This window comes from Setaria italica, chromosome IX (genome assembly GCF_000263155.2).
Source record: "Setaria italica strain Yugu1 chromosome IX, Setaria_italica_v2.0, whole genome shotgun sequence".
NCBI lineage: Eukaryota > Viridiplantae > Streptophyta > Magnoliopsida > Poales > Poaceae > Setaria > Setaria italica.
This window is the reverse complement of record NC_028458.1, coordinates 58,343,937-58,360,596: the sequence shown is the minus strand read 5'-3', so window position 1 is coordinate 58,360,596 and position 16,660 is coordinate 58,343,937. Positions and strand designations below refer to the sequence as shown.

Here is a 16,660-nt window from a genome sequence, read left to right as displayed (position 1 = left end):
TGAAACTGAATTCAGGGGACGTTTGGTTCCTTAGCTAAAGTTTAATCCATATGATAGGGACTAAACTTTAGGTGCGGAAACCAAATGGGGCCTCAATCAACTTCAACCGGCATAATATATGGGCCGGGTCTGCCTCTGGGCGCTCAACTCCGGAGTATTATGTGACTATAGCGGTACAGCATGCAGCAATCACTGCACTCAACAGGAGTTAGCTAGCTGTTCAAAAAACAAAACATGTATTCTTAGTATTTTCTCCGTTCCAAATTGTAAGGTCATCTGGAGTACAATTTAGAAACCTCTATATGCGATGCATGGTGTTGTAATTTGTTTTCTACAGCAATGTAAACATCATGATGTAAAGCACCTGTAAAACTCTATCATGCTGGCCGTTATGGGCCATTTCAATGAATCAGGTGGGGATTCTCTCCCCCTCCGTGGAACATTAAAAAAAAAGTAAGTTGACCTCATACTATTGGAGTCATACTACTGAAGAAACTCGATCATACTGCAGAAATTAAACTAAGAAGCTTAATTAATTATTGAGCTAAGAAGGTACGCTAGCTGGTACTTGCTAGAGCCTTACTACGGCAGCTAGGACACACACTGCTTACTAAATAATAATAAGCTTCATATATAGATCGATGAACTTCATCGATCAGTTTAATCTTCTTCTTCAATTCATTTCATTATTCTCTGCGCAGCCGCAGCACGGCAGCATGCAGGCTGTTGCCTCATGCCGCCGAGAGACAACGCACGCTAGCTGCTTGCCGACTCCCATTTGAGCCCGGACGCAACTCGGTCGTAGTAGGGCACGTAGTCCTCGAGCTTGTCCATGAGCTCCTTTGGCGTGGGAGCCGAGACGATGATGCACCCAGCGCTGGGGCTGATGAACCCTTCCTCCACCGCCTGCTCGATGAATGCCAGCAGGGAGTCGTAGTACCCATCAACATTCACCAGCTCAACCTGCAGCACCTACACACATCTTATCAGCAATAGAATCAGGAATAAAAAACAATAATCTTTGTCTCTTAATTGTTATTACCGGCTTACGATGGATGCCTAACTGTGCCCAGGTGATCACTTCAAGCAGCTCTTCCAGAGTTCCGTATCCTCCTGAAATATAATATAGTACCTCAAATCATATACCACAAATAATAGGCTTATAGTATTAGCCTTTTCTTCTTAAAAAAATACCAGCTCCAACATGAATTTCCTAGCATGTGAAACATGATACCAGGCAGGGCTATGAAGGCGTCGGAGTGGGTGGCCATCTCTGCCTTCCTCTGGTGCATGTCCGCCACCGGGCTCACCTCCCCCCAAGTATCGCCGCTCACCTGCCATGCACCCAGCATCAGCATTAGCGGCATGCATGCGCAAGCAGGGAGGAGGACCAATCCAATCCAAGAACAAAATGACATGACTAGCTTAATTGTAATTGCATTGGTGTGTGCATGCGGATGCAGATGAGGTGCAGACTTGACATGCAGCTAGCCATCAGATCATATATAATGGGCATATATGGCCGATCCATCACTGCCACACTACTGTCAAGTGCATACGCATTGATGCTGGTAGCTTGGCTGCAGCACAAGCACAAAGCAGCATGCATCACAAACATGTGCACGCAAAACCTACTGTAGCGGGATGCCTGCTATCTTATCTACGGCCACACAGGTGCACTGAAATAAAGAAAAGTTGTCAGCACAGTACCCTGCAGATATAGATCATCAATGTCGTTCACAGAAGCATATGCATGTATACAACAAGCAGAATTAGATAGATCCACGATGCTTATTACTCTCGTTTTAGCTTTTTTTATTCATATATATTATTATGCATTTAAATATAGCGTAGGTTTATAAATTAGGAAAGTCAAAACGATCTACAATTTAGAATGGACTAATTTGTGTGTACCCGATGCCTGCCGCCGTGGTAGACGGCCTGCGAGACAAGGCCCATGAGCCCTATGCTGCCTCCCCCGTACACAAGGTCGATGTCCCTCCACACCTGGATAATACATGCATATGCAAATTGTGTGCACATTTAATAACTTGTATGTATGCACATTTAATATACACTTCTTATATGCACGAGGGGCCAATAATTTTTCTACTACAATTTGTATCTGCCCTACGGTTTCAATAGATAGTTATCTAAGCTAACATACTAAAAAAAAAACATTGGCCACTTGCAAACAAACTGTTGAAAAAAAGTTAGTAATAATCTTGTAGTAAGAAGACTTGAGAAATGAACTATTTAAGCTAGCTGCCTCTCGCTCCCACCATCGACAATTGATCATTCGATGGTGTGTCAGATCGCTACGGACGTAATTGGTTGGTTCCACATAACCTAATTACAGACTACGGAATGCAGATCGACAACCAATCAGGCAGCCTTACACAAACTAATCACTCCAGCTAGTACGCACATCAGAACACAAGTATAATATAGATTTATTTTCGGTTTAAGAAAGCTTTACTGAATTTGAAGCGCGCACCAGGTGCTGGGCGAGGTCGATGGCGGCGTCGCGGTCGGTGGTCTTGTTGCCGGTGCTGCTGCCGCAGAAGACGCAAATCCTCTTGAAGCGGCTGCTGCGGCTCGTCGTCGTCGTCATCGCCTTGCTTTGCTTCCTTCTTAATTAATTTGTTCTTCGATCTTGTGGTGGCGTGGTGAGGTGATGAGAGGAGGAAGGCCCGTCGCATGCCGCCGGCCACTTTATATAAGAAAAGAAGGTTGGAGAGAGAAGGTTGGATTTATTGATTTTGCTATATATTTATGCATAATGCAAGTGAGGTCTTCTCAAATTTAATTTATCAGGTTCACTATATGTATATGCTACCCCTCCGTTCCAAATTATACTTTTCTAGATTCATAATTTTTACTATGCATCTAGATATAGTGTATATCTAAGTGTATATATATAGTGAAATGAGTAACATGCACAGACAGTCCTTAAACTTGTATTGTTGTATCATTCAGGTCAATAGACTCCTAAAATGCATTTTTGGATTCTTAAACTTCTTAAGTGGTGCACTGTAGGTCCACAACCATCCATATGTGCTCTTTGAGATAGGTTGGATTTTAAACGAGGTCAAATCAATTCGTGCGGGATAAATCTCATTCCGAGTGGTTGAACCGAACAAGACCCGTATAATACCTTGTCCGAACCAACAGGTAGAAAGCAGTAGAGACGCCGATCGAACCCATAAACATGACATATCTCTGAGCTTTTCTTTTGCTCTTTCTAAATACTCTGCAAATAGGGAGGGCATTCAATTGAACCTCATTCGATCAATTATATAATCCATCATTCAGACATAACAATCACCAGCAAACACCTGGAGGGCAGGGATACCACCCACCGCATCCATGCCCACCACCTGCCAACACTTCGTTGCTTTCGAGTGCCATCGAAGAAGAAAAAGAAGCCGAATGGCCTCGTGGGCCGCGGTACTTGGAAGAAACTGGGCCGGAATAAAGATGCTGATGCATTCGTAGGCGGCCCACTTTTTTTTTAATTACAAAACCCCAAACGCGTCCACAAATTATAAGACAATATAAGCTATAATATTTGATTGCTGAAAAAAAATGGAAACAGGCGTGCGTTGCTGACAACAAATGGCAAATACCACTACATCACAAATCCTGGAAAGTATGCTACGGGCCCATCCTCCTAACAGCAAGTGATGGGCTAGCAATTCCACAACGATGGCCGATGAGGAGTCTGCTGGTGAACCTATTTTCGCTCCCCCCCCCCTTTTTTTGGTAAAACCATAAAAGTAACAACTGCGAGGCATATGTCACTTCTTCCAGAGATGCTCTAAGCACGTATTTTTTTTAGTCTTTATGCACTCTGTATGTTACATTACTCAACCCCTCGTATTGATCAACCTGGTCCTCCTACTATGCTTTTGTCTAAAGAAAATGGTAAAAGCTAGTGTGCAGTCACATATCCACGTAACACGATGCTAGGAGTGCAGTCAATGTGATTATATAGAAGTCGTATTAATATAGTAGTTTCCACCCTGCATACAACAAGCTGGAATAGCTCAGTTGGCCAGAGCGTGTGGCTGTTAACCACAAGGTCGGAGGTTCGAGCCCTCCTTCTAGCGATTTCTAGTGTGATAAAAATATCAAAGAATAATGAAACATGTACTTTTTAAATACAGAAGGAAGGGCAGTGTTGTAAATGTAAATGATACAAATGTTGAAACTTTTTCAATAGAAATTATTGTTTGTCATAGCTTTAAGAGAAAAGAAGTCACGAACTGAGCATAACTCTGATGGATAGGTTCGTTACGGCGGAACCCGTCCACTCAGGTTTGACTCCTAACTAAGCACGTGTGTCGCATTCTTCTAGATTCGCTCAAGGATTTAAGTTGACGGTAATGTGCATGTGTGACTTTGTTAATCTCAAAAATGGACCAACAAGCCCACTCTTTCGGATGTGTACTAATAGTGTACTAATAATTTCTATTTTTTATTTCATCAAAATAAAAGTTTGTGCTAGCTGCGGTAAGCTGCGAGCAATCATTTCTCTTTAAGATGTTGTCAGCGGGATGCTAGATCTTAGTGTATGTTTGGTTGCAGGGACCAAGTGGGCGGGATGAAACGATCCCACTTCATCCTTATGTTTGGTTGGACAACAGGTGGGACGGGACATCCCCTGAATGGAATATACCCTCCAGATGCGGGATGCCCCATCCCACCAAATGTGGCGGATGGGGTCATCCCCTGTGTGCGCCGTTGCACGCCGTCCCGTGTCGTCGCTCCAGACCATCCGACGCAGAGAAGGAGGGCGAGCTCCCACCGGCAGGCGGGCGCAGGAGCTGCTCCGCACGGCGCGACCGGGGCCCCAAGTGCAACTGGGCGAGCTTGAGCTCCTCCACAGGGTGGGCGCGCCCATGACTTGGCTTGGCGGTGGCGGGCGGGGAGAAGACGGAGGCGGTGAGCTTGAGCACCCGCCGTGGGGTGGTGCCGGCGACCGGGCGAGTCGACTTCCCAGAGTGATTGTGATTGTGAATAGAGCGTTTTAGTCTAGAGAGGAATAGCTTTTACCTTTACTTCTTAAATTTTGTACATATCTTTTTTTCCCATCGGGGCACCTCCTTTTTAATATAATAGACAGCTCTCCTACCGCTTCGTTTAAAAAAAATGTTTCATTTTTGTTCGATAAAAGATCTATAGGCTACAGACTACATGCACAGAGGCTTCTGCTTGGCACCGTACAGTAATCAATTGCATGTTGGTTCGGCATATATTTAGGCAACCGCAATAAATTATTTTGTACTTGCTTAAAATCAACTAGGATTGTTAGAAAGTATGCAAGAATGATTCCTTACTAGTCGACTAGCAGTGGCATATGTAAGGCAATTACTGAGATGCATATGCAATCTGTACAGATAGATTGATGTTCTGGTTGACAACATTCCATTTGTTCCAGTAAGCAACTGATGATCTTTTTATGTAGAAACTTTGGCTCACCAAATGCTTTTTTTTTACATCATGGAGTGATGAAACTAAAAAAGTCGGCCTGGGTTTGAACTTTGAAGTCGTGTTAGGCTTGGGCCGTTTGGGCCAGTCGGCTTATTCATCATCGCTTTGCATGTGAAGCGCGTCAGGCCCAACAGGCGACGGCAACGGGTAGCAGGCAGGCGTGCATCCATTCCGTTCCAGGCTGACCGGAGCTCGTCGGCGGCGGCCGGCCTTCTTCCCCGACGAGTGTGCACGACACTCTACATGCGCATGTTTTGCTCAAGACGGCGCACGCAATACGTACAGCACTAGTGTGCCAGATGTTTGGATCATCCTAATTAAAATCAGCAGCTATTTTTCAATCAAATACTCTTCCTTCGCAATGTCAAACAGAACAATCTATTATTATCTTAATACAATAGTGTTAAACGAAACACCATGTTCGCTGAAAGGGTCTAGAAATTCCCACGTTAATCCAAAAAAGAGAAGAATATACACCGTTAAATTTTATAAAGATCTATCGATCCTAAAAATTGCCACATTAATCAAAAAAGAGAATAATATGGACCGTTCGATTTTATGAAGATCTAACAGTCTAAACAAATAAAAAAATCCATATCAAATATGACTAACAAATATATATAATTATATGATTTTAAAATAATAATTTCTTTTCCCAACTGGAAATGTGTCTTTCTTGACTAGATTTCCATGTTCCCACGGAACCGAAAACACATGACCTTCCATCTATAATAGCATTTTTTAACCACGTGTATCAAGCATCATGATGGTACGGGCCTATAGGCAGTGTCTGATTCCAAACTCACTTCCTTTCCCCGTTTGATTCAGTCGTGCCGAATCATAAACATAAAGAGTCATTCATCGTGTCAAATAGAACATGGACTCTAGCTGACTAAAGGCATTCGTAAATATGTTTGACGTATAAATATAAGTAAACAAACTTGAACTCTAGCTAATTAAGGGCATCCATACACTACTATAAAATCGACATTTCGTTGATGACGCTAGTACCAGATGAATTTTGAGTCGGTAATAATGCATGGAATTAGAGTAGGTCAAATTTGGAGTCCCCGGATGCCATTTAGTACCAGATCACAACACCACCCAGCACTAAAAGATCATCCATAGGTTACTTCCAAAAAAACATCTCTTTGTCAATCACACATGATGTGTAGATGAGATGGTCATGTGAGTCTTGAGGTCCCAGGTTTGAATCCCAGCACCATATATGTGCATATTTTATGTGTGGAAACCTCCCGGCTGTTAAAAAATTGTTTATTTTTTGGGCTCAAGGTATAATAAGTCGATTCTCCCTCCAGTAGTAGTAAATAATTTGACTCAAGATTATATCTATGAAATCAAACAAATACAAATATTTAAATGTAAATAAAATATGATAGGACATCTAGCCACATATATGACAACAAAGTGTTGCCTTCTCTTCTGAATTATCAAAGCATTGATTGGTTGTCCCAGTAATCAGAAGATAGTATTAATGGGATGGGTTTGACGGAGCAAATGAAGTCCTAAATTTTTTTTCTCGATCCAAACCCAACCCGAACTATTTAATGAAATATTCTCACTGAAAAATAGCGGGAAGCCCAAGCTCGACTTAGGCCCGACCGAGCCTGGTCCAAAAAACAGACCTGTAGCCGGTCATAGGACGGCGTGGGTGGGATTGTTTCGGCTCGAAAAAACTAGGTTTTTTTGGCCCAGTCTGTGCTCAGCCTGGCCCACGTCTAGGTACAATATCACCACATGTTAGTTTTTTAAAAAATAATTAGGGGGAAATGTCCATTTTATTAGAAAGAAGAAGAGACTCAGATTGAGCAGAACATCAAACAACACTGACCGGTTGGATTGGGATACACACACCGTACAACGCTCTCACACCACCTAACTTAACAACATCTGCCAATTGGACTGAGACATTAACATTGTCGCACAACATCTAACACCATTAAACTCTACTCCACAAACAACATTGACAACTTGGATTGGGACATCAAGATGACTCCACAACTCAACTACAATTAAACCTAACACCTCCAACTGCTATTTCACCAGATCACTGATTGTCGCCACCACCATGATGTGTGCAACATCACCATAAAAACTAGCTATGTTTTTTATTGTTTGTTTTCCTTTTTTATTTTTTTGAAGAAAGATGCCTTTCCGACAACCGTTGCATTTGAGCAAGGATATCGAGCCATTATACATGCCAGATGTGCCTAATGAGTAACAACACCTTCAAAAAGGAGATGACGCAGACAACCTTATTTTCACTATCCCAAAAAATTAGATTTTTCACCTTCACCATCCAGCATGATAGGATGGAGAGGTGCAAAAGGACACCTCCAAGGAGGAAGCGGCGTCCGTAGATGGGAAAAGCCACCAACACAAGCATCAAAATCACCTCCAAAAAGGCACAAATGATGGCCCGAGCACCACTACGGCCCCAACCGCCACACACTCGACCCTAAGATGACAACACCTATGGCCCTGCGTCATCATTGTGCCATGCCGATAACACAACCAACAACATGGACGGCGGTTGTGGACATGCTCAGCTCCACCCCAACCCTAATAATGTCGTCACCGGTGCTATGACTACAGCCCCACCTGCTGCAACCTTGTTGTGGCCAATTACCAAGGATGTCACTAGAACCACAAAGCAACCACCATGGCTCCCTCGGTGCACATCCAATGGGCCTTGGCCGATATCCAAGTCACAAACGCCTCAATCTGCAACGCCACCAATCAGGGCTGCCGTCAGCTGGCAAGCACGAGCACATTCGTGTAGTCATGCAGAGAAGATAGGCCTAAGATAGGAGAAGAAAAAAATAGCAAAGACTGGAGAGGAGGGTGGAGGGTGGAGAGGCCGCCGCCGCCACTTTTTCTTGAATCAAACAGTAGGGATGGCGGATGGCAGGGTGATGCGGGACTTTTTTGCGATGGGAGGCCGAACCACCCCTAAGAGACGATGCGAAGGATAGAAAAAATATTTCTCATGTGACTCAATTAAACAATCCTGGCAAGCTATATAGGCGAGCTTTTAGGATTTAGGAAACCCTAAGCATCTAGAAAGCGATGAGAAAGTGCTTGAGTTTGGAGAGTGCAATGATAATGAGTGTATATGGACAAGCTCATTTGTGTATTAGTATCTGGGACATAAAGTGATCCCAACCGGATCACAGGTCAAGTATCAACCTAACATGACCTGTTATTATTACCATCAAGGTATGGCAATTACCAAAAGATAACGAGAAGTAGCAAATGGTGATCTCAGCATTAATATTGTGGTCGGTATATCCCCAATATGCTGATAATTGTGAATGTTTGGAGACCAGAAAAAAGTTCAGGGCTCAGCCCTTCCTTCTATTGAAATTTCGAAAGGCAAAATTATGTTGAGAGCTATACAAAAACAAGTGAAAATGTCTATTATGGCGCCGGTCACTAAATGATGACACAAATCCATGAACTAATGCCGTGTTTATTATGGACGGGAAGTTTCTCTCTTATGAATAAATAAAGGAGTCACAGCATGAAAGAGCCAAAATTTCTTCAATCGAGTTGTAAACCGTAGGGAATCTACCATCTATTCCCTATAGGCAATGAACTTTGCAACGTCATCAAGCCCAGCTTCCCTGTAACACTCTGCAATCCGATCCACCACATCATCCCAGTTACCATCCACACATGCTAAATCCATTAGAAAGGCTGCCTCGTCAAGGACCACCTGGGTGCGCAAAACCAGCAAAGATGAACAAGATATCAGCCTCTACAATCACAAGTTAAAAGGGAGAGTATCGTTATGAACCTGTTCTGGAGCTTTTCCTTTCTTCAGATCCTCACGTTTACCCTCCTCGGTTACCTTCTCTCTTATAAACTCGATCTGCTCATCCTCCCACCCAGCTAATTCAGCAGCCTCCTGTCTCATCAAAAAGCTGCATCTGTTAAGTCTTTAGTTTCAAGAAGAATGACCATAGAGCACAGGTGGAATGTTTGTCAGCTGCTAGGCATATAGGCAAAACATGAAAAGGCCAGAAAAAATCATACTTCATAACTGCAGCCTAGTGTCCACCATGGTGACTTCAAAGCCACACGAGCTGAATCTTTGGCTTCAGATGTACGTCCGACTCTTAACAACAAAAAATCAACAAAAAAAATTAGGAATAGAGGATAGCATTAAATTCTACTCAGGCCATTGTGCATGGGGAAATACATTATAGTTAAATATATGGTGCTGCAGTGGCTGCAGATCGCAATGTATAACTGATTTTTTGAGGCCAGACAGTTCAAAATTGTTTGAGAACAAATCCTACATGTGTCCATATTGTGCTTGTCTTGCATTTTGTGATCAAATCAGGAAATTACACTGCTCATGTTACAGTAATACCTTTTTAAAATCTCTGCATTGAACACGAAGGGCCTTCCGAATCCTGGAAATTGATCTCTACTGTAGAATTCTCCAGTTATAAGAGCTGAGACCTGAAGGGAAAAACTGAGCACATTAAAAATCACTATCCAAAGAAGACTGACACATCTCTGGGAAGATCTAAGAGTTTACATTATCTCCCTTTTCTAGATGGCGTAATGTTTTCCTCTCTATAACATCAGGGAAAAGTCCAACCTACAAAAAAGCATCAGTACAAAAGCTGCCTTGTAATTCAGTAATTACGAACTGATATGTATCTCTCAACCTTCTTCAATAAATAGACATCAAGATCTGCCAGCTGTGACTCTTTGAAGTCACCTTTAGTGTAAAGGTTTTCACCAGCTTCGCCCACGGCATCCCATACATCGTCACCAGTATCAGCATTGATGTCAGCCTCAACAAGTATTCTGTGGATATATTGTTTCACCTGATATATATGAGTAAACATGTGATTAGAAATTTATCACATACCATTTCCTTTACACTAAGACAGGACACTAGTAACAAGAAGCAATAGAGATTTACATTCTTAGCCAAAAGCCACAACCCATGCTTACCAACTTCCACCACAGGCATTTCCATCCTGAAGGGCAAGCAAATATATATAATTAGATGCCACTGTCAAAGATACAACAGATAAAATTCACAACATATGGAGTGGCAATGTACCCAGTTGGAGCAGTTGGCCATCTAAGTAGGGATGTCAAGTTACCTGCATTTTAACAGATGACGTCATGTAGAGCCAGAGACTTCAAACGATTCATTCATTCTATTAAGACATCCAAACCTGCTGGACTTTCCGATAATGGAACAACGACCGGAATCAACCCTCTCTTCGCTCCAGGAGAAACAATCTTTTCACCTGTCAAATATATTTTGCACGGTCAAGATCGAGAGGGTCCTAACTTCCAGCAGCTAGATTTTAACAGCATCAATTCAGATATGCACAGAGGATTGGCAACAGAGAAGCAACCATAAAAGAAAGAAATGGCAGTGTGATATTGTGCGTCCTACCTCGTGCCTGAAGCACATTCAAGAGAGAGTTGAGATGCTCTGGGGGATCCGTTGCGGCAATTTCCTTAACAAACGATGCATGATCTGGATTTTGTGAGCAGTAAAATTGTCAGAACCTAAATGCCATTAAGGGAAGGAGTGGATGTGTGGGTACTCCAATTGCACCATTCTAGTGAATTAAATGGACAATGCAAACGAAAAGCATCAGAACGCACAAGACACACAACATGTATGGAGGCAATTTTGCCATCAAGTAACGACGGCATGGGCTCTATTAACAACCGTCAGTGGCCAAGCGCAAACTAATAATAAACAGAAGTAGGATAGAACTTCAAGTTCACTTGGATTCCTACTGAATAAATGCGAGTCGAGGTGAAGTCTGGCAATGAACGAGAACCATGAACATCCTTATGGTTTTGGTCTCACCGTAGGCAGTAACTGCGGCGGCGGGGGAGGCGGCCGAGGAGGCGCAGCGGGCGGCTACCAGCGACGCCCCGACGGCGCGGCGCCCCAGCAGCACGGACGCGAAGGCTGCCCTGCTGACCGGCGGCCTCATCCTATCGGCGCGGCGTCTCGATCCGGTGGACGGTGGTGGCGGGCGGGTGGGCGAGCGGCGACCTCACCTGACTGAGCCGTGGCCTGTGGACTCCGCAGCGACACGGGTGGGTGGTGACGGCAGCGCACTACTCGCCCTCTGTGGGCCGCCCAGTGGGCTATAGATGGCCCAGAAGGGAGGGATTCGGCCCGAGAGAGATCCAGGCACGGTGATTCTATCTGATCCGACGGCTGGGGTTGCAGCAGCAATCCACGCGTCGTACGCGGGAGGCTCCGCGGCTGGCGCGCGAGCTTCTCTCCCCACCACATTCTCCCTCGTCCTCCCTCCTCAACGGCCAAACCAGAAAGGATTGCGCCCAATCTGTCTCCCTCTCTCTCCTCTCCTTTCTCATCGACGGACTTCCAGCGAGGAACCCAGCAAGGAGACGACGGCTAATACAAGGGGACATCCAGGTATGTTTCACTGCCTGTAGATTGCCTCTCCGTCGGTGCATTCCTCCTTCTGTTCCATCCGGACGCCGAATCGTCTTCTTGAATTTGGAACAACGAGCCTGAATTGATTGATAGGACACTCGGCCATGCCTGGGAACCATGAGGTTCGTAGCAACCATGCGTGAGCATGAGCGGTCATGTTTGCGTATGTGGGAATACGAATTTCAGTTCCTCCAAAATTGGCTTTACTGTCTTGTTACAGCAGTCAGTTGCAGGGGACGCAATGCCCTGGGCGTTGTAAACTAACTCTGTTTGATGATTGGAGATAATTTAGGCATATTTTTGAAACGAATGTAATTACGTCATCGTTGTTTTCCTAACTAATTTGCATAGTTTACTACTCAGCGGCAAGTGGATTAATGCCATGATTATTCTTATTTCTGTTTGATGCTCTGGTCAGACATTTCTTCTACATCATACACCTATGCTGCGGGATGGAGGAAGCTAACCTTCAAGGGAGCAGCCAGCCCTCCATCGCGCCCGCGTCCTACCAAGACGGCCAGGCTCGACAACGGATTGATGAGCAAGATGAAACGTCGCAAGAGCGGAGCAGCAGCTACAAAGCGTCAGAGATCGCCAACCGCTTCATCGAGGTCATCGATCACGTCGACACCGCGGCACCAATCGATTCGGTCAAAGGCGCCGTCAGCAAATTCGGGGGGATTCTTGATTGGAAAGAGGTAAATTGTGAAACCTGCATTGCTCGTGCAATTTGAATCCTATCTCCTTTTCTTTTCAGAAGATGATTTCTTAGCATGCATTTTCTGGCACATTTCATCATGGCACAGAAGCGCAAGCAAGCCCAGGATGAGTTGGACAAGGTGCAGGAGGAGGTCACCGAGTATCACAAGAGATCAACGGCGGCAGAGGCCGGCAGAGCCCAAGCTCTGCAGGAGCTGGGGAGCACCACGAGAGCGGCCGATAAGCTGAGGCTGAGCCTCAAGAAGGCGCAGATCGAGGATGCCCAGGCGCGCCAGGAATCCGAGCTCGCCGAGGGGCGCCTCCGGGAGCTGCAGCGCAACGCCAGCGAGAGAGCCGCGGCGAAGGCGGAGCTCGACGCCGCCAGGGACCGCCGTTCGGCCGCGCTCGCGGACCTGCAGGCGGCGCGAGCGGAGGTCGGTTCGCTGGAGAAGGTGCGCGCCGCAGCCGCGGCCGAGGCGGACACCGCGACGGCACGAGCGCGGGAGGCCGCCGCGGAGTCACGGGAGTCTGGGAAGGCCGTCGAGGACCTCGCCGCCGAGCTCATTGAACTGAAGGCGGAGCTGGAGTCTTCGCACGCTGCTCATGTCGATGCGGAGGAGAAGAGGCTTAGGCTGGCGTTGGCGTTGGAACAAGACAAGTCGCAATGGCAGATCGAGCTGGAGGATGCCCAGCAGGAGGCCAAGAGGCTACGAGATGAGCTCATGGCGGCCTGTGATGTCGAGATGAAGGCGGAGGCGGCTTCCGAACTCCTGGCGAACCTAAAAGCCGAGCTGTTCGCTTGCGCCGTCGAATGGACTCTGGGCGAGGACGAGAAGCCGACGGTGAGCTCCCAGCCGATGCTGGAGAAGGTCAAGAAGGAGCTCGAGGACGTGAAGGCGAGCGTCGAGAGGGCCAAGGACGAGGCCAAGTGCCTGCGCGTCGCCGCCGCCTCGATGCGCGATGACCTGGACAAGGAGAAGGCGGAGCTCGCCGCGCTGCGGCGGAGGGAAGGGCTCTCGTCGGCGTCCATCCCTTACCTCAAGGAGGAGTTGAGCCGGGTGACCTCCGAGCTCGCCGTGGCGGAGGCCGCAGCGAAGGCGGACAATGGCGAGAGCAGGATGGCCGAAGAGGTCGGCGAGGCGCGGCGAGAAGCGGAGGAAGCGAAGGCGAAGGCCCGGTCGGCTCGCGAGGAGGTTGCGAAGGCCAGGGAAGAGGCCGGTGTGGCCAAGGCCGCCGTCGCCACCGTGGAGGCGCGGCTGGAGGCGGTGGCACGGGAGATACTCGCCGCGACCACGTCAGAGGAGATCGCCACGGCTTCGGCAGGCGCGCTGCTGCAAGCAGAAAGCAAGCCGTCGAAGAGGTCACAGAGCAAGCCCATCGTCGAAGGGGGCGTGACACTAACGGTGGAGGAGTATGACGAGCTGAGCCGGAGAGCGCGGGAGATGGAGGAGATCGCCGGCAAGCGGGTGATGGAGGCGGTGAAGCTGATAAAGGAGGCCAAGGACGCGGAGGTGCGCAGCCTGGAGAAGCTCGCAAAGCAGGACAGGCAGACCGAGCAGAGGCGGCAGGCCCTGGAGGCGGCGACACTCGAGGCCGAGGAGGCGGAGTTCGAGAAGCTGTCGGCGGAGCGGGAGCTCAGGCAGTGGCGCGCCGAGCACGATCCGCAGTGGCCCCGGACGGGGCTCGCCGAGATCTCCTTACTCGACGACCCGGACGCCGGCGACAGGCTCGGGAACCCTCACATACTCAGCCCGAGAGGAAGATACGTGCCGAGGACCGAGTTGATGGGATCGACAGCGGAGGCGGAGGCGGAGGCGGAGGCGAGGCAGAGGAAGACGACGTTCTTCCCGCGGATGGTCATGTTCTTGGCGCGAAAGAGAGCTCAGTCTTGGAAGTGATCTTTAACCGTGATCTGCTCTGTCCCTTTTGGCTTGCTCGGAGTAGGAGCTGATCAAATCTGATGTGATTATGCAATTGTGTAAATGTGTATCAGTCACACAGGCATATCATAGTTCTTGACTCGGAGTTGTGACTCTTACTTAGGGACGAGAATTACCATGATAACCTGCATTAACATAGAAAAAATTAGGAAAAAAAGATTCATACACATAATGAAATTTGGTTATTATAATGATGCTCGGGTTCTTCCCCACTCACTGTTATAGTGTTGAGCCTCTTATATGCCTCTTTTGTAGTGTGAGTTCAGACCAGTTTGGTAGGATTCCGAGGAGCCACTTTTTTTTACTCCGACTTCTCCATATAAAACGGCTCCAGCTCCTCTAGTGCTCTAGGGCTGGAGCCATTTTTAACCAAATCGTTTGGTAGAGCTTCATCTAGACCCGCAGGAGAAGCCAGAGCTGGAGCTTTGCCAAACTGACCCTTCCTTTTGACAATGAAATTCTATTCATCAGCTGCCCTCCCCGCTTTTTTTAAAAAAACATAGAAAAAGTTAGGGAAAAATATTCATACGCATAATGTTTCGCAAACTCAAAGTTTGCAAAATATTGATTAGACATGTACAATTTTTCCTCCTCGTTGGTTCCATCTCTGTCAAAAGTTCTACACCACAACAATTGTCGCCGCTCAGTGGCTACTACTATAGCAACTTGTGTAAACCATGGTACACACTTGTCTTGTGCACATACGTATTTAAAGAAGGTTATATTTATGATTTCGACGATACAACGTTCATTCCATCATGGATTTTATCTATTGCAAAATATCGTAATACATACCGTGTCTGTTTTCTTTATTTGTGTGTGTTTATTTTGTGTGTGTTTATGTAGTGTCTCACTTGTTCATTTTCGACGAATACCGTTTCCTAACTAGTCACTTATTGGTCTGTTCGATGATCTTGCCTCCCACAGTCCAAATGATGGGCATCATTATCAACCTAAATTTACTTCCAAAATGAAGAAAAATCTATGACTGATTCCATATATATTTTTTTTACTTTTGACCAAATCACCAGTTCAACCCTCTACCACACGTTACGTAATAACCTAAGATCGCAAGGGCCAAACCATAAAAAACACCCTCCTCCTCCTCCTCCCCTTCCCTTCCCCCGCGAAGACGAAGGGCCCGTTTGGCATGGCTTTGGCTCGTGAAAAAACAGCTCTAGATCTGGCTCATCTGGAAAAGCAGCTTTTTCTGGCTCTGGCTTATTTTGTAGAAAAACGTTTGGCAAAACGGCTTTCCCCTAGCTTTTTAGAATGTATAGAAGATGTCAATTGTCCATTTTGCCCTTGCATATGTATGTTGTGACTTTTATGTGTTGCTCTATTAATAATGTGATTTTGTTATTTGTTCCAATTTATTTCTTTTCTCTTTTTTCCAATCTACTATTTTTCTTTTTTTATTCCTCTTTTTTTTTCTTACTCTTTTTTCTTTTTTTCTCTCCCTATTCTCTTTTCCCTCTCACTTTCCTGCCCACTCTTTCTTCCTTATCCTGCCCACCGCCACCGCCTCTACCCTGTCGGCCGCCTCCTCGCCCACCGACTCCGCCGGCCGCCTACCACCCTCGGCCCACCTGCGCCGCCGCCATCCTCCGCCTTCCCGCGCTCGCGGGCTCCCTCATCCGCGCCGCTGTCACCCTTCGCCTCCCCTGAGCTTGCGGGCCCCCTCGCCCGCACCACCGTCGCCCTCTGCCTCCCTTGAGCTCGCGAGCCCCCTTGCTCGCACCGCCGTGGACTCCGCCCCCAGCTCCCTACGCCTGCCGGTGGCCTCGCCCACGCCGCCGCCGTCACCGTGGCCTCCATCTTATCCTCCCTCCTCCCACCGGCACCCACAGCCCCACCACCGCCGCCTCTGCCTCCGCCTCCCACCTTCCAATCCCGCAAGCCCAGGCAGCTGCGACCTCCACCTCCACCTCCACCTGCGGGGCCCCCGAGGGCAAGGGTGGGAAACGACGGGGAGGAGCCGCGGGGAGCTGGTTTTTTTAGCTTCTCCTCCGTCGAATGGCTCTAGAGAGCGCATTTTGAGGAG

General features: G+C 47.0%; 3 protein-coding genes and 1 non-coding gene across 4 annotated transcripts; 2 read left to right on the top strand and 2 right to left on the bottom strand.

The window, feature by feature from the left end:
• Window positions 1-697: 697 nt before the first annotated feature.
• On the bottom strand, window positions 698-2,614 carry LOC101776771 (probable cytokinin riboside 5'-monophosphate phosphoribohydrolase LOGL3). Its single transcript, XM_004987159.2, has 5 exons — window positions 2,498-2,614; window positions 1,913-2,007; window positions 1,235-1,374; window positions 1,043-1,113; window positions 698-963 (listed from the first exon to the last, which is right to left on the bottom strand). Exons 1-5 carry the CDS (start codon window positions 2,612-2,614, stop codon window positions 757-759), a joined length of 630 nt encoding a protein of 209 aa, XP_004987216.1. The 3' UTR covers window positions 698-756.
• Window positions 2,615-4,038: 1,424 nt separating this feature from the next.
• On the top strand, window positions 4,039-4,112 carry TRNAN-GUU. Its single transcript has one exon. It is a non-coding gene; the product is annotated as a tRNA-Asn (tRNA).
• A 4,722-nt stretch (window positions 4,113-8,834) lies between these two features.
• Window positions 8,835-11,596, bottom strand: LOC101753521. Its single transcript, XM_004985979.4, has 11 exons — window positions 11,375-11,596; window positions 10,949-11,032; window positions 10,722-10,796; window positions 10,604-10,646; window positions 10,460-10,517; window positions 10,200-10,361; window positions 10,067-10,129; window positions 9,896-9,987; window positions 9,556-9,637; window positions 9,317-9,427; window positions 8,835-9,235 (listed from the first exon to the last, which is right to left on the bottom strand). Exons 1-11 carry the CDS (start codon window positions 11,502-11,504, stop codon window positions 9,095-9,097), a joined length of 1,041 nt encoding a protein of 346 aa, XP_004986036.1. The 5' UTR covers window positions 11,505-11,596; the 3' UTR covers window positions 8,835-9,094.
• A 233-nt stretch (window positions 11,597-11,829) lies between these two features.
• On the top strand, window positions 11,830-14,810 carry LOC101753118 (protein WEAK CHLOROPLAST MOVEMENT UNDER BLUE LIGHT 1). The gene is made up of 3 exons (XM_004985978.4): window positions 11,830-11,956; window positions 12,396-12,675; window positions 12,784-14,810. The coding sequence occupies exons 2-3, from the start codon at window positions 12,430-12,432 to the stop codon at window positions 14,572-14,574; spliced, it is 2,037 nt and encodes a 678-aa protein (XP_004986035.1). The 5' UTR covers window positions 11,830-11,956; window positions 12,396-12,429; the 3' UTR covers window positions 14,575-14,810.
• The last annotated feature ends 1,850 nt before the right edge of the window (window positions 14,811-16,660 follow it).

Excerpts from the sequence above, each read along its gene's own strand:
- LOC101776771 (XM_004987159.2), bottom strand. The coding sequence starts at position 2,614 with ATGACGACGACGACGAGCCGCAGCAGCCGCTTCAAGAGGATTTGCGTC. Across the intron at positions 2,008-2,497 it reads TCGACCTCGCCCAGCACCTG|GTGTGGAGGGACATCGACCT; the intron begins GTGCGCGCTTCA and ends TGTATTATCCAG. Across the intron at positions 1,114-1,234 it reads CGCCTTCATAGCCCTGCCTG|GAGGATACGGAACTCTGGAA; the intron begins GTATCATGTTTC and ends ATTATATTTCAG.
- LOC101753521 (XM_004985979.4), bottom strand. The coding sequence starts at position 11,504 with ATGAGGCCGCCGGTCAGCAGGGCAGCCTTCGCGTCCGTGCTGCTGGGG. Across the intron at positions 10,518-10,603 it reads TGGCCAACTGCTCCAACTGG|GATGGAAATGCCTGTGGTGG; the intron begins GTACATTGCCAC and ends CTTGCCCTTCAG. Across the intron at positions 10,362-10,459 it reads TGTGGCTTTTGGCTAAGAAT|GTGAAACAATATATCCACAG; the intron begins GTAAATCTCTAT and ends CATATATATCAG.
- LOC101753118 (XM_004985978.4), top strand. The coding sequence starts at position 12,430 with ATGGAGGAAGCTAACCTTCAAGGGAGCAGCCAGCCCTCCATCGCGCCC. Across the intron at positions 12,676-12,783 it reads GGATTCTTGATTGGAAAGAG|AAGCGCAAGCAAGCCCAGGA; the intron begins GTAAATTGTGAA and ends ATCATGGCACAG.